General features: G+C 43.9%; 1 protein-coding gene across 36 annotated transcripts in view; it reads right to left on the reverse strand.

Annotated features, from left to right (window-relative positions):
• Positions 1-14,263, reverse strand: part of PTK2 (protein tyrosine kinase 2) — a 239,852-nt gene that overhangs the window by 63,487 nt on the left and 162,102 nt on the right. For all 36 annotated transcript variants that reach the window (XM_087890946.1, XM_087890944.1, XM_087890943.1 and 33 more), the window contains 5 exons: positions 13,377-13,461; positions 9,163-9,263; positions 6,923-7,038; positions 5,195-5,295; positions 3,092-3,181 (listed from right to left, as the gene is read on the reverse strand). In XM_087890946.1, coding sequence (XP_087747072.1) covers positions 3,092-3,181; positions 5,195-5,295; positions 6,923-7,038; positions 9,163-9,263; positions 13,377-13,461 — 493 coding nt within the window. The remainder of the gene's footprint in view (positions 1-3,091; positions 3,182-5,194; positions 5,296-6,922; positions 7,039-9,162; positions 9,264-13,376; positions 13,462-14,263) is intronic.

Here is a 14,263-nt window from a genome sequence, read left to right on the forward strand (position 1 = left end):
GCTATACAAATAATTTCCATACCTAAAATGGAGCAAAGCAGGTCCCTATGCCCCACCTTTTGCTACAAGTATTCCTTGACTTACAACCGTTCGTTTAGTGACCGTTCCAAGGTACAAGGGCGGTGAAAAAACTGACTTGTGACCATTTGTCATACTTATGTGGACGCTTGGCAACTGGCCTGCATTTATGACGGCTGCAATGCCGCAAGATCATGTGATCCCCTTTTGCGACCTTCTGAGGAGCAAAGTCAATGGGGAAGCCAGAGTCCCTTAACAACATGTTACTGATTTAACAACTGCAATGACTCACTTAACAACAATGGCAAGAAAGGTCGTAAAGTGGGACAAAACTCACTTAATAACTGTCTTGCTTAGCAACATAAATTTTGGGTTCAATTGTGGTTGTAAGTTGAGGATTACCCATATAGTTAGACTGAGAAACCGCCTCCTTTTCCCCGACTAATGTCAACACACTAAATGTCCTTGTAATTCAGGAGATACACATAGCAAGCAGAGCTTTTTACTGCCTTTCTCTCTTCTAGACCTGTAGGAAATGACTAAAAGAGGTTCCATCAAACCAATTCATACAGTGCCAAAAAGACACGATGCACTAGACCCAAAGGTGCTTTTTTTCCCAAAAGGCAACTGGACTTACTTGGATTTTTTTCCTTTGAAAATGTTTTGCTTCTCATCCAAGAAGCTTCTTCAGTTCTAATCTTCTTAGATGAGAAGTGAAACATTTTCAAAGGAAAAAAAAAAACCCAAGAATGTCCAGTTCCTTTTGGAAAAAGCACCTTTTTTCCAAAAAAGAAGACAAATTCCTTGTGTGTCCAATCACACTTTTTTTTTAATTTGATTTATATGTCGCCCTTCTCCGGAGACTCAGGGCGGCTTACAGTGCGTTAAGCAATAGCCTACATACTTTTGTATATTTATACAAAGTCAGCTTATTGCCCCCACAAACCGGGTCCTCATTTAACCTACCTCAGAAAGGATGGAAGGCTGAGTCAACCTTGAGCCTGGTGAGATTCGAACTTACAGTAATTGCAGACAGCTGGTGTTAATCACAATGCTTTTAGTCTGCTGAGCTACCAGGCCCTTTGCCAATAAAGAATTCTATTTCTATTTCTGTTTCTGTTTCTGTCTGTCTGTCTACCCTACCCTACCCTACCCTACCCTACCCTACCCTACCCTACCCTACCCTACCTTACCCTACCCTATCCTTTGGGAAAATCATGACCTGGATGGTTGAGAATCTCCATAGGTGTGTAGGAGAAGGCCATTTCAGCTTTCTCCACCACTGGTCTGAGTTATGGCATACTTTCGGTGAGGAGGGGGTTCAGTGAGATGATGCGTCATTGGCTGCTTGTCTCAGGCACCCCTGTGGCCAGTTTCAGTGAGGATCATGGGGTACCCTGCAGTCGTGCCTAAGGCAGTCAAAGCTAGCGGTTGGAGGGTGGATCTCTAAACTGGCTGGCTAGCTTCCATGCATGCTAAGAGCATTTTTCTAATGAAGCTGAAGGTATGTAGATGGCCTTCATCTTGTCTGTAAGCCAGAGATGGGCAACTATGGCCTCTTAACAATCTGTAGATTTCAACTCCCAAAAGGTTATGCTATTATGCGATTTATATACTGATCTTAAAATATAAAGAAGGTTCCTATTACAAATCAACTACATCCTCATTAAATATTAATTACCATAAAATTTGTATAATGTCAGGTGTGAAAAATCAGGTCCACATGTGAAAATCCAGCTAAACTGATTTATTGCTAATGGTGTCTATTCACAGGAATCTTCTCAACTAATGGTTAGCACCTAGCTAGGAATTAGATGACTGTCAATGGAATTGAAGAGAGGTTGGTCGCTTGTGGCTATGTAGAGATTCTAGGCTGATCCCTCTTTTAATTCTGTCCCCAGGTTCTGCCATTCCTTCTCCTATATTTACTTATATACCTCTAACCCACTGTTCATTTAGAGACAAAAGTAGGGGGCGAAATAAATTTAAGCAATGTATAGTAAATAGGGATACCACTGCTGGATGAAAAAAAATCCAAGACTGCATAACTGTATAACAATCTATTTCGTGAATAAAATCTTCTAAATGCAATCTAGTGCAGAAAAACAAACAAGAGGGAACAACTAGAATGTCAATAGAAAATGAAAGGTAGAGTAGCACAAACTCAATACTAGTAAGGTAAAGGTAAAGGTTCCCCTCGCACATATGTGCTAGTCGTCCCTGATTCTAGGGGGCGGTGCTCATCTCTGTTTCAAAGCCGAAGCGCCAGGGCTGTCCGAAGATGTCTCCATGGTCATGTGGCTGGCATGACTAAACGCCAAAGGCGCACGGAACGCTGTTACCTTCCCACCAAAGGTGGTCCCTATTTTTCTACTTGCATTTTTCACGTGCTTTCGAACTGCTAGGTTGGCAGAAGCTGGGACAAGGAACGGGAGCTCACCCCATTACACGGCACTAGGGATTCTAACCGCTGAACTGCCGACCTTTTGATCAACAAGCTCAGTCTCTTAGCCACTGAGCCACCGTGTCCCTTAATTCAATATTACATCTGGGTAAATGTACATGTTGTACACTTGTTTGAGTGCCATGCAATAACAGGCAAGGGTGATACAGGTAGTCCTTGACTTACAAAAATTCGTTTAGTGACCGTTCAAAATTCCAATGGCAATGAAAAAAAAATAACTTAGGGCCCTTTTTCACACTTACCACCGTTGCAGAATCCCCATAGTCACGTGATCAAAATTCAGATGCTTGGCAACTGATTCATATTTATGACCGTCGCAGGATCCTAGGGTCATGTGATCCCCTTTTGCGGCCTTCTGATGAGCAGAGTCAACGGGGAAGCCAGATTCACTTAACAAATGTGCTACTAACTCAACAACTGCAGTGATTCACTTAACAACGGCGGCAAGAAAAGTCATAAAATGGGCCGAAACTCAATTAACAAGCATCTCACTTCACAACATAAATTTTGGGCTCAACTGTGGTCGTAAGTCGAGGACTACCTGTACACATTCAACAAACAGTTTAAAATGGAAGCAGAGATATAGGAAACGTGCTGATCTTCCCTTACCAAACATCCAGACATCACTGGCTGAGGTAAAACGTCGGAAGTTGATGGATTCTGGGGCCATCCACTTGATGGGCAATTTGCCTTTTGAAGCTAAAGCGCACAAATGAAATGTATTCAGGACATCTTAAACATCATTACTCTGCTCCACTCAATATATTTTACACTGGTGAGTATATCCACATGCATATTTGCCATATCTAAATGCGCTGGGTGAATTTTTCGCCAACTTGGGTCGTTGGGTTGTTATTGTTGAATATACCATAGAGCAGGGGTCTGCAACCTTAAACACTCAAAGAGCCATTTGGACCCGTTTCCCACAGAAAAGAAAACACCAGGAGCCACAAAACCCTTCCCGTGCCTGACTATTTCTTGAGCGGCCACAAAACTAGCATATGTAGTTGAATTAAATGTTCTATTTTCTTCTGAAACTTTTCTTTTCTTGGATTTATCCATGGTTGGCCTACCGGGGGTTGAAAAGCTCAATAAATCGTGTGTCGGTGGGTGTCGCACATTGGCGGTTGTGACACATATTTTGAGTGACAGGGAGTCGCAGCAGAGGGGTGAAAGAGCCACATGCGGCTCCAGAGCCACAGGTTGCTGACCCCTGCCATAGAGCAATCAAAATGAATTTTGGGCCCCATCATTGCTGAAAAGCAGGAAGGCATAACAGTGAAATACACTCTATGCTACTGTTTCTTATAAATGAGCTGTGTAGGGTTCACCCTCGCCTTCACCATATACTGTCGTATCTCTTGGACATTTGAACATTAAGTGAATAAAGATGACCTGAATCAAAGATGACCTAGCCACAAAGTGTTGCACAGAAAGCAGCACAATTTTCACAAAGTCGTTCCATAGTTGGGCTGCAAAAATATGAATGACCACAAGATGGCAGTAAAGACTTAACAGTGTTCAGGATCTATCAAATACCATCTAGCTGTCATCCAGATGTTTACACACCAAATACGATATGCCTAATTCAATACATGCCCCAATTTTTATCGAATGTAATCAAGACTATAAAATCAGTGGCCTGCAGGGACCTCAAGGGGTAGAAAGCAGAGCATGGGGTGCCTCAGTGGGGTAGGGGAGGCAATGGGAGGTCTGGGGTAGGTGGGCCTATGTCTGTGCTATCTCTGAGGCACCCCCATACTCTGCTTAACGACACATCAGGGAGAGCAGGGATGGAGGTTGTTAAGCAAGGCAATCAATGGGCGCCTCGCTTAACTACCTTCACAACTTGCGACCGTTATGGGCAGGCTCCATTGCAGTCATAAGTTTAGGACTACCTGTAAAATAGCATATTTTACAGATATATAATACTGCACATGGAGAACACTTGCATGGTTTCCAGTTCTCCTTGTTCAACAGAATAGAATCAATTTGATAATAAATTTAGAAAAAACAGATCAATTCTTTGCCATGGCTCCTTTATACAAGTCAGTGGTGAAATCCAAATTTTTTACTACCGGTTCTGTGGGTGTGGCTTGGTGGGCATGGCTTGGTGGGCGTGGCAGGGGAAGGATACTGCAAAATCTCCATTCCCATCCCACTCTGGGACCAGCCAGAGGTGGTATTTGCTGGTTCTCCAAACTACTCAAAATTTCCGCTACCGGTTCTCCAGAACCTGCTGGATTTCACCCCTGATACAAGTCCTCTGTCAAGGAGGAAGAAGAATCTTTGGAGCATTGATCTAGTGGTGCCAGGATCCAACCACCAGTGAGATCTTCATAAGCTATTTTCTAATGCCTCTAACCCAGGGGTCTCCAACCTTGGCAACTTTAAGCCTGGTGGACTTCAACTCCCAGAATTCCCCAGCCAGCTTTACCATGGTTGGAGACCCCTGCTCTAACCCTACAATCCTGGACTTCGATCTCAGCATTTCTGTGGCAGCCTCACTTGGTTACTTGATGCCAAATTTGAACTAGACCTGAGAACACAATTACTGACCTTTTAAAAATAAAATACTTAAATGGACTTTGACTATACTGGTTTTTAATTCTGGACTGCTGGCCAATGTCCTATGGTAAGTCTAGGACAGGATAGACTTTTTACTCAACAGAGGCTGTAGACGGTGATTGTGTGGACACATCCCTTACTTACCTTTATAATAAGTGCTATCTTCCATATACCGAGACAAACCAAAATCACCCAGTTTCACACAGTCTGTAGAGGACACCAGCACATTTCTAGCAGCAATATCCCTGGTGGAAGACATAAAACGTTAATCCTTCCCGTTTAAGGCATCAGCACCTGAGCGCATCTGGAGCACGTTTAATCGGATTATTTTCATATCAAACATCTATCACATTCCTGCTCTCTTCCAACAAAAAGGCACAATATATCACGTTACATATAGTATGAAAATCTAGCTGGATTAGATAGTTGTAGCTGAATATAAGGGCAACCAAATTTTACACAGTTTAGCACTTACTAAGACATCTCCAACTAAACCAAGGGGAAAAAAATCCAGGATTTTGTGTTTAGAAAAACAAGACTAATTTATGGTTCCTTGACCCCTTTAGTTAAAAACCTGGCAGAACCTAATCTGAATCTGAGTTCTGAATCTTGATTGCATCTTTGCCTTAGTATTATGTCAGGTTCTTATTAAAAAAAATAATCTACTGTACAAGGGGGGGATGCGGTGGCTCAGTGGCTAAGACACTGAGCTTGTCGATCGAAAGGTCGGCAGTTCAGCGGTTTGAATCCCTAGCGCCGCGTAACGGGGTGAGTTCCCGTTACTTGCCTCAGCTTCTGCCAACCTAGCAGTTCGAAAGCACGTAAAAAATGCAAGTAGAAAAATAGGATCCACCTTTGTTGGGAAGGCAACAGCGTTCCGTGCGCCTTTGGCGTTGAGTCATGCCGGCCACATGACCATGGAGACGTCTTTTGAGAGCACTGGCTCTTCAGCTTTGAAACAGAGATGATCACCGACCCCTAGAGTCGGGAACAACGAGCACATACATGCGAGGGAAACCTTTACCTTTACCTTACTGTACAAGGACATTGCAAGGATTAGAAGATACTGCATCCAAAACCACCTTGAAACTTTTACGAGTATGCATGAACTCCAAGTTTTATACTGTGTGTTTGACCTCCATGTTTAATAGAGTATTTTCCTTACTCTTAAAGATGTCAAGTATTCCTCCGATTGCTTTCCATTTTAATTACCATGAAAATGTTAGCAGTCCATTCACTGGTTAAACAGTTTTCAGGGAAACTCTTATTGCTATCTCATCAGTGGTGGGTTTCACTTACCTTTGCTACTGATTCGCTTGCGCACGTATCACTTCTGCACATGTGCAGAAGTTTCTGCGCATGCACAGAGCGCATTTGAGGACATCCGGGCGGATGGGCGGAGCCTCCTGCCGCCACTACTACCAGTTCGCCCAAACTGGGGCAAACCGGTAGCAACCCACCACTGTATCTCATGCTTTGGAGGTGGCAAGTGATTTCAAAATGGAAATTGGAAATTGCTGCTACTATTTTAACAAACACTGGAAGAGGCTGCCCAGCAGATGTCACCCTTTGCTGAGTCTCTCACATGCTGCTGGATTCGGAACAGTTAATGCTCACAAAGAGACTGACAAATCAAGGATGAAAATAAGTGGATTCTAAGATGTTAAAATTACTGCTCTCCCTTGTTCATTAAATCAACATAAAGGAAATCGCTTTTGGTGAGATGGGCAGCTATGCAAATTTTATCAACACGTGGAATAATGGAAAAGGGAGTTCGGGATAAGAAAACCGAACCCAACGTGGCTGTTAAACCAGGCAGCGATGTATACAATTTTTAGAGGATAGTATTTTGCAGGGAGGTGATGATCTTACCTATGTACAAACCGTTTGCTCTCTAAGTAGGCCAGTGCTGTGCTAAGTTGGTAAGCATAAAGTATCAAGGACGCCAGATCCAAGCTGTATTTTCTGACTTGCAGAAACGATCTCAGCTACAGGATAAAGGAGAGAGAGGGGAAAGTCAGACTAAGCGAAAAGGAATCCAGCAGCAGAATGTTGCAGCGCAAAGGCTTGAAATTTTGGGCTTGGACAATCTGGAACTGCGCCGCCTGCACTCCGATCTAAGCATAGTACACAAAATTAGTATAGTAATTAGTAACTTGTGTACATAGTACACAAGGAGCCTTGGTAGTACAGTGGTTTAAAGCACCCTGTTATTAAGACCAGCTGCCTGCAATTACTGCAGGTTCGAATCTCACCAGGCTCAAGGTTGACTCAGCCTTCCATCCTTTCTAAGGTAGGTGAAATGAGGACCCAGTTTGTGGGGGCAATAAACTGACTTTGTATACAAATATACAAAAGGATGAAGGCTATTGCTTAGAGCATTGTAAGCCGCCCTGAGTCTCCGGAGAAGGGCGGCATATAAATCAAATTAAAAAAAAAAAAATTGCCTGCTACAACGTCTTGCCTGTCAATGACTTCTTCAGCTTCAACCACAATAATACAAGGGCAAACGATCGATACATACTCAAGGTAGACCGCTCCAAACTCGATTCCAGAAAATACGACTTCAGCAACAGAGTGGTCAACGCCTGGAATGCACTATCTGACTCCGTTGTTACAGCCTCAAACGCTCACAGCTTCAACCTCAAACTGTCTACCATGGACCTCACTCCGTTCCTAAGGGGTCCGTAAAGGAGGCGTGCATAAGCGCACCAGCTTGCCTACCGTCTCTGTCCTACTGCCCCTGTTTATTGTATTCATTTCCTTCGTTCATGTCCATGTTCATATTCATACCTGCTATCTTGTACATGTTTGACAAACTAATAAATAAATAAATAAATAAAATAAAGGATCTCGATTCAACATGTTGCAGCGTAAAGAATCCCAACTGCCTCGTCTCTCTCTCTCTCTCTTCTCCATTCCACTGTCTTCCTTTTCATGGCTACTGAGCATGCTCAATTCTCACTGGGCTGTTGCAGAGAAACTGTGATTTCTAAAGAGTCACTGGGCTTCTGCAAGCAGTCCTGGCAGTGGCCATCACTCTGGCCTCAATCGTTGGGTTGCTCAACTATTAAAAGGAAAGCGATGACAATATTCAAATTGGGCTGTTGATCTTTAGAATTATTATTTATTTTATTTATTTTTATTTTTTAAATTTTTATACCGCCCCCTCTCCCGAAGGACTCAGGGCGGTGAACAGCCAAAATTAATAACACACAATACAAATATTTAAAATACATTTAAACGAAATTAAATTTATCTTTGGCTTCCCCAATTTAAAACCCCTTACCCATAAAATTCCCCAATTAAAAGATTTTTAACTCAGCCCGGCTTGGGTTAATTAAATGACTTTCCTTCCAATCAAAACGTACATGTTTTACAAAAGCTCGGACCGTCATACTCTAAACCAGGGGTGGCCAATTATGACTCCTTTAGGATGCTGCAACGGTCGTAAGTGTGAAAAATGGTCATAGGTCACGTTTTTCAGTGCTGCTGTCACTTAGAATGGCCACTATTGTAAGTCAAGGACTACATGTACGGTGCACGAAGATTTTTATTTACGATCCTTTTCCGCTCTCTTCTTCCCAGTGGAAAAGCAGAGAGCTCTCACTCAATTCCACACTGAGAAGAACAGGTTTTTTTTGGTTTTTTTTTTTTTTTTAATTTGATTTATATGCCACCCTTCTCCGGAGACTCAGGGTGACTTACAGTGCGTTAAGCAATAGCTTTCATACTTTTGTATATTTTATACAAAGTCAGCTTATTGCCCCCAAAACTGGGTCCTCATTTCACCTACCTTAGAAAGGATGGAAGGCTGAGTCAACCTTGAGCCTTGGCGAGATTCGAACCCTGCAGTAATTGCAGGCAGCTGGTCTTAATAAGCTTAATAACAGGGTGCCTTAAACCCCTGTACTACCAAGGCTCTCCTCTTCCAATTCCACAATTCTCTTCTCCCACCCCCCAGGGCTCAATTCGAAACTACGATTCTTCCATTGCCAAAGGCTGATGACTCTTTCTTCCTTTCAAGAAAGACGTCCACACAATCCTTCCACGTCCCCCAAAGTCTTTATCGAACCCCCGAGGACGGACGCATCTTGAGGGATTCTTCTCACCTCTCCCTGGGTACAGAGCTCCATAATGATCCAGACGGGATTTTCCGTAATGACGCCAATCAGCTTCACAATGTGTGGGTGATCAAACTGACGCATCGTTACTGCAATGGGGAAAGCAAAAGTTCTCGTTAAACAGAGGCATGCTGGGTGACGGGCAATCTGAAAACAGGGGGGAAAGGGTTCTTTTTGTAGCAAGGGGTTGAAAAACAAGATTCTAAACTTACTAGCACTAGCACAGTGTTTCTCAACCTTGGTAGCTTGAAGATGGGTGGACTTCAACTCCCAGAATCCCCCAGCCAGCAGCGCTGGCTGGGGGATTCTGGGAGTTGAAGTCCACCCATCTTCAAGCTTCCAAGGTTGAGAAACACTGCACTAGCACTTAAGACTTACATGCCACTTCACAGAATTGAGGCCGGGGCTCCTCTGCTATTAAAAACAGTGATTGAGGAGCCAACATTTGATGGCTTGATTGAATGACACCCTTTCTCTTACCGTGTTTCCCCGAAAATAAGACTCTGTCTTATATTTTTCTGAACCCTGAAATAAGTGCTTGGCCTTATTGCCATGCGCTCAAAAGCCAGATTGGGTTTATTATCAGGGGATGTCTTATTTTGAGGGAAACAGGGTAGATCAAGGGTCTCCAACCTTTGCAACTTTAAGACTTGTGGACTTCAACTCCCAGAACTCTGGGAATTGAAGTCCACAAGTCTTAAAGTTGCCGAGGTTGGAGACCCCTGTCTTAGATCACACAGAGACTGTCCAGGACTGAGGAAGTCAAGCTCTCTTCATCCATAGCACTGGCACTAGCACTTAGATTTATATACCGCTTCACAGTGCTTCACAGCCTTCTCAGAGCAGTTTACAGAGTCAGCCTATTGCCCCCAACCAGGGGTGATATCCAGCAGGTTCTGACAGGTTCTGGAGAACCGGTAGCGGAAATTTTGAGTAGTTCGGAGAACCAGCAAACGCCACCTCTGGCTGGCCCCAGAGTGGGGTGGGAATGGAGATTTTGCAGTATTCTTCCCCCAGGAGTGGGGACGGAATGGGGATTTTGCAGTATCCTTCCCCTGCCACGCCCACCAAGCCACGCCCACCAAGCCATGCCCACCAGGCCACACCATGCCCACCAAGCCACGCCCACAAAACCGGTAGTAAAAAAATTTGGATTTCACCACTGCCCCCAACAATCTGGATCCTCATTTTACCGACCTCTGAAGGATGGAAGGCTGAACCAGCCATGGCCAAACTCCTGGCTGTGGGTCGAGTTAGCCTGCAATATTGTATTCTAAACATTGTGCCCCCAAGAGCTCTAACTTAGGTTAGCTAGAAATGCTTCCTCAAACACGTTTCCCACCTACAGACAGTCCTCGATTTACGACCGTTAATCAACTTGTTAAGTTGTGACTGGAGAACCATTTAACTGGGATGGTATATGAGTCTCCTGCTTGAGCAGGTTTGGACTAGAAGACCTCTGAGATCCCTTCCAGCCCTATGGTTTTATGACAGGCGTAAAGTGGGTCGGTCACATGAACAACCTGATTTTTTTTTGGTGGTGGTCATTAAGTGAATCGATGGCTTACTACGGGCGCGGTTTGCTGCCGAAAAGCAGAAATGTCAATTTTTAGTAAAACTAATGTAAAATACTATCAAAGGAGCACAGGAAGGTACAAGCAGCTGCTAATGTGTCCTGGGTGACAGCAGATCGGTCATAATTTCAAACAGTTTCTAACTGACTGGCCATAAACTGAGGACTCTCTGTAAAGGGTTTATTTATTTATTTATTTATTTTATTTTTATTTATTTATTTTTATATGCCGCCCTTCTCCGGAGACTCAGGGCAGCTTACAATGCGTTAAGCAATAGCCTTCATACTTTTGTATATTTATACAAAGTCAACTTATTGCCCCAACAAACTGGGTCCTCATTTTACCCACCTTAGAAAGGATGGAAGGCTGAGTCAACCTTGAGCCTGGTGAGAATTGAACTCGCAGTAATTGCAGGCAGCTGGATGTTAAATGCTGCCTTAGTAGGAGGCATTAACCTCCTACGCCACTCAGGCTCCTAGGAAGGAAATCATTTTGTTTTCAGAGTAAACTACCATTCTTTCTGGGAAATGGGCTACGTGGCTGAACCTTCTCACCGTTCCATGTACTGTCTGTTTTGCAGCTCAGCTATCTATTTTAATTTCTCTTCCATTTCCAATATCTACTGTGATGTGATATCTACTATATTTGCAGATATACTAATGCTAATCATGATTACTTTTACACCAGCTCTTGAAACGAAAGCATATTTAGCCACGATTTCAGTATCCGAAGCACAAAAATAACACTAAAACGGGTTAGAGGTAGACACTGGAAGAGAGGTGCAGAAGCATAACACAAACTTTTGATTTCACAACCATGCTGAAAAGGTAAAGGCCGAGAATTTTCCTTCTGAGGGAGCCACTAAAGTGTGACAACAATTTAATATCTTTCGATCCACCTAAATTGATTCAGTTCAAGAACAGATGGCTTGCAAAATATAAATTGGCGACAATTATCACTAACTATGGTTCAAAGCTTCCAACCCGCCTTATTAAAAAAAAAAATCTTATTGATTCACAATGTCTCCGCTTCATTTGGGCATTTCTTCATTAGAGCAGAAAGAAGACAAATGGAACACTACTCAGACAGATGCACTGAGTTGTGATGGAGTACAACCCTGACATGAATATGATGTCCACAAGAAAATCTCATTTACTTCTTTGGCTGGCATCAAGCCTTATTGACGAGGAGTATAATTGCTTTATTATCTGTCTCAAGAGCACAGGAGTTAAAAAGCTCGCACCAAATGAAATGGAAATTGGTTTGCTTGTGCTGTGGAAGAGATAGCAACTCCGTAGCCAAACATTCTAAAAAAAAAACATGCATTATTAGAGTAGCAGATTTATCTTGGCTGCTCGTGATTTGATCCCCGTTCTAAACAACGTGCGTCGTTCTTCAGTTTGGACAGAGTATTACAAATCTGGATTTATGAATCGAATCTCAGCCCGTATTTTTCAACTGAGAGACTTTTTATCCAAGGACAGAAATGCAAACCTGTCTGACTGTTTGCTTAATTTTAGGCACTCATGTGTTTATCTTCCCATTCTCTGGGGAGATCACACTAGCAAAAAGGGAAAAAAAGGATAAATGCAAAACCCTAACAAAAGCATCTCAGCAAAAGCCATCCAAATAAATCCAAAAATATGTATATTTTATTATAAACTCTTATTTATAATGAAGGTCTATAAAATCTAATGAGGACAACCCTGTGCATCCACACAACCTCCCAAAGCTTGATGGAACAGAATAATCTCTAGTGCAGGGGTCTCCATCCTTGGCAACTTTAAGCCTGGCGGACTTCAACCCCCAGAATTCCACAGCCAGCTTTGCTTTGCTGGCTGGGGAATTCTGGGAGTTGAAGTCCACCAGGCTTAAAGTTGCCAAGGTTGGTGACCCCTGCTCTAATGCACTGTTGCTCAAACTCTGCAACTCTATGATGATTGGACTTCAACTCCCCAAATTCCCCAGCTATTGGACTGGTGTAACAGCGCCCCCAGTGGCCAGGTGAGCCACATCCTGGCTTTTTCAAACACATGCCAACATCCATAGGCAGCCTGGTTAGCACACCTTACTTCACCCGTGCCTGGAAAAAGGAAGATCAAGCCAGAGTGCGTATGGGTAAGTGGGAGAAGAGGAAGAGATACAAGCAGCCGTGGAAGTGGGGGAGCAAAATTTGGGCCAGGACAAACAGCAGGCAAGCGAGCCAACGGTCAACTGCCAAGACCATAAGCCACAGGAAACAGTCCACCTTGGTTTGATCCCTGCCTGAAGCCAGCTTGGCTTTGCAACTCAGTAGTCACAGTGCTTGTGAAAAAGAGCTGGGAGCTTTGCAGAAGCTTTATTCTGCAGCTGTGTTTATAAAAGGAGAAACCCCCACCGAGGCAGCGCATAATCCCCTCTAAGTACAAGCACTTCTGGAGGGGGAAACGAGGACTAGATGCCACTCTGAGAACTTTGCTTAAGAGGGCAAGAGCCAATGGTTGGGGATGGCGGGTGCTACGATGCAGTGTACAGTTTTCAGCTAAGTCGTGGTGTTTGTTTCCAGCCTTTGCACAAAGAACTCCTCGCACGTTCACCCTAAATCTACCAAAGCTTGGGGGGAAAAAAGAACATTTTTTTATAACTTACAGGCTTCTTGCAAGAATTTCTCTCTTATGCTGTCCGAGGTACAGTTTTTACACGTTTTGATTGCAACTGCCATGGCAGGGTTTTCCTACAAGACAGAAAAACCCACGTTATACAAATGAAAGGAATCACACAGATAAAGACATTGATTACGAAGTTGGTTTTTTTTTTAAAAAAAAAACAGTGTTTCATAGACTTTGCAAAGAAAAGGTGGCAGTTTTCTACAGTTAGCATTTTCTCATGAACTATGTAACTGTATATGAAAAAGGGCTGCCAGTTTATATATGAAAGGTAGGAATGGGTTGGGAATGGTTTCTTCCAGGGGTGAAATGCTCCCGGTTCGGACCGGCTCGGGCGAGTAGGTAGCGATGATGGCCAGTGGTTCGGAGAACCGGTAGCAATGACAGCTGGAGGCTCCGCCCACCCGCCCCATTCCCCGGACTCGGGGAATGCACCATTCCCGGACTCCTACTGCTCACCTTTCTCCCGCGGCTGGCTGTCAGGGAAGGCAAGCGCCCGAAAGGTACCGGAGTCGCTCACTCTCCTTCTTGAATGACATCCAACCTGCCGCTGAATTAAATAAACGATGTGCGCTTGCACAGCTGGCACATGGACCAGAGTGGCTCATTCAAGAAGGAGAGTGAGCGACTCCAGTACCTTTCGGGCACTTGCCTTCCCTGACAGCCAGCTGCAGGAGAAAGGTGAGCAGTAGGAATCCGGGGAATGGGGCGGGTGGGCGGAGCCGCGGGAGAAAGAAATTTAAAAAGTTTTCCTACCGGGTTCTGTGGGCGTGGCTTGGTGGAAGGGGGTCTTGTGACTGAGTGGGCATGGCTGTGAGTGACATCAAGTTGGCCACGCCCACTCAGTCACAGGACATTCCCCCCCACCAA

This window comes from Pantherophis guttatus, chromosome 3 (assembly GCF_059756535.1).
Source record: "Pantherophis guttatus breed Tessera chromosome 3, ASM5975653v1, whole genome shotgun sequence".
In the NCBI taxonomy this organism is placed as follows: Eukaryota; Metazoa; Chordata; class Lepidosauria; order Squamata; family Colubridae; genus Pantherophis; species Pantherophis guttatus.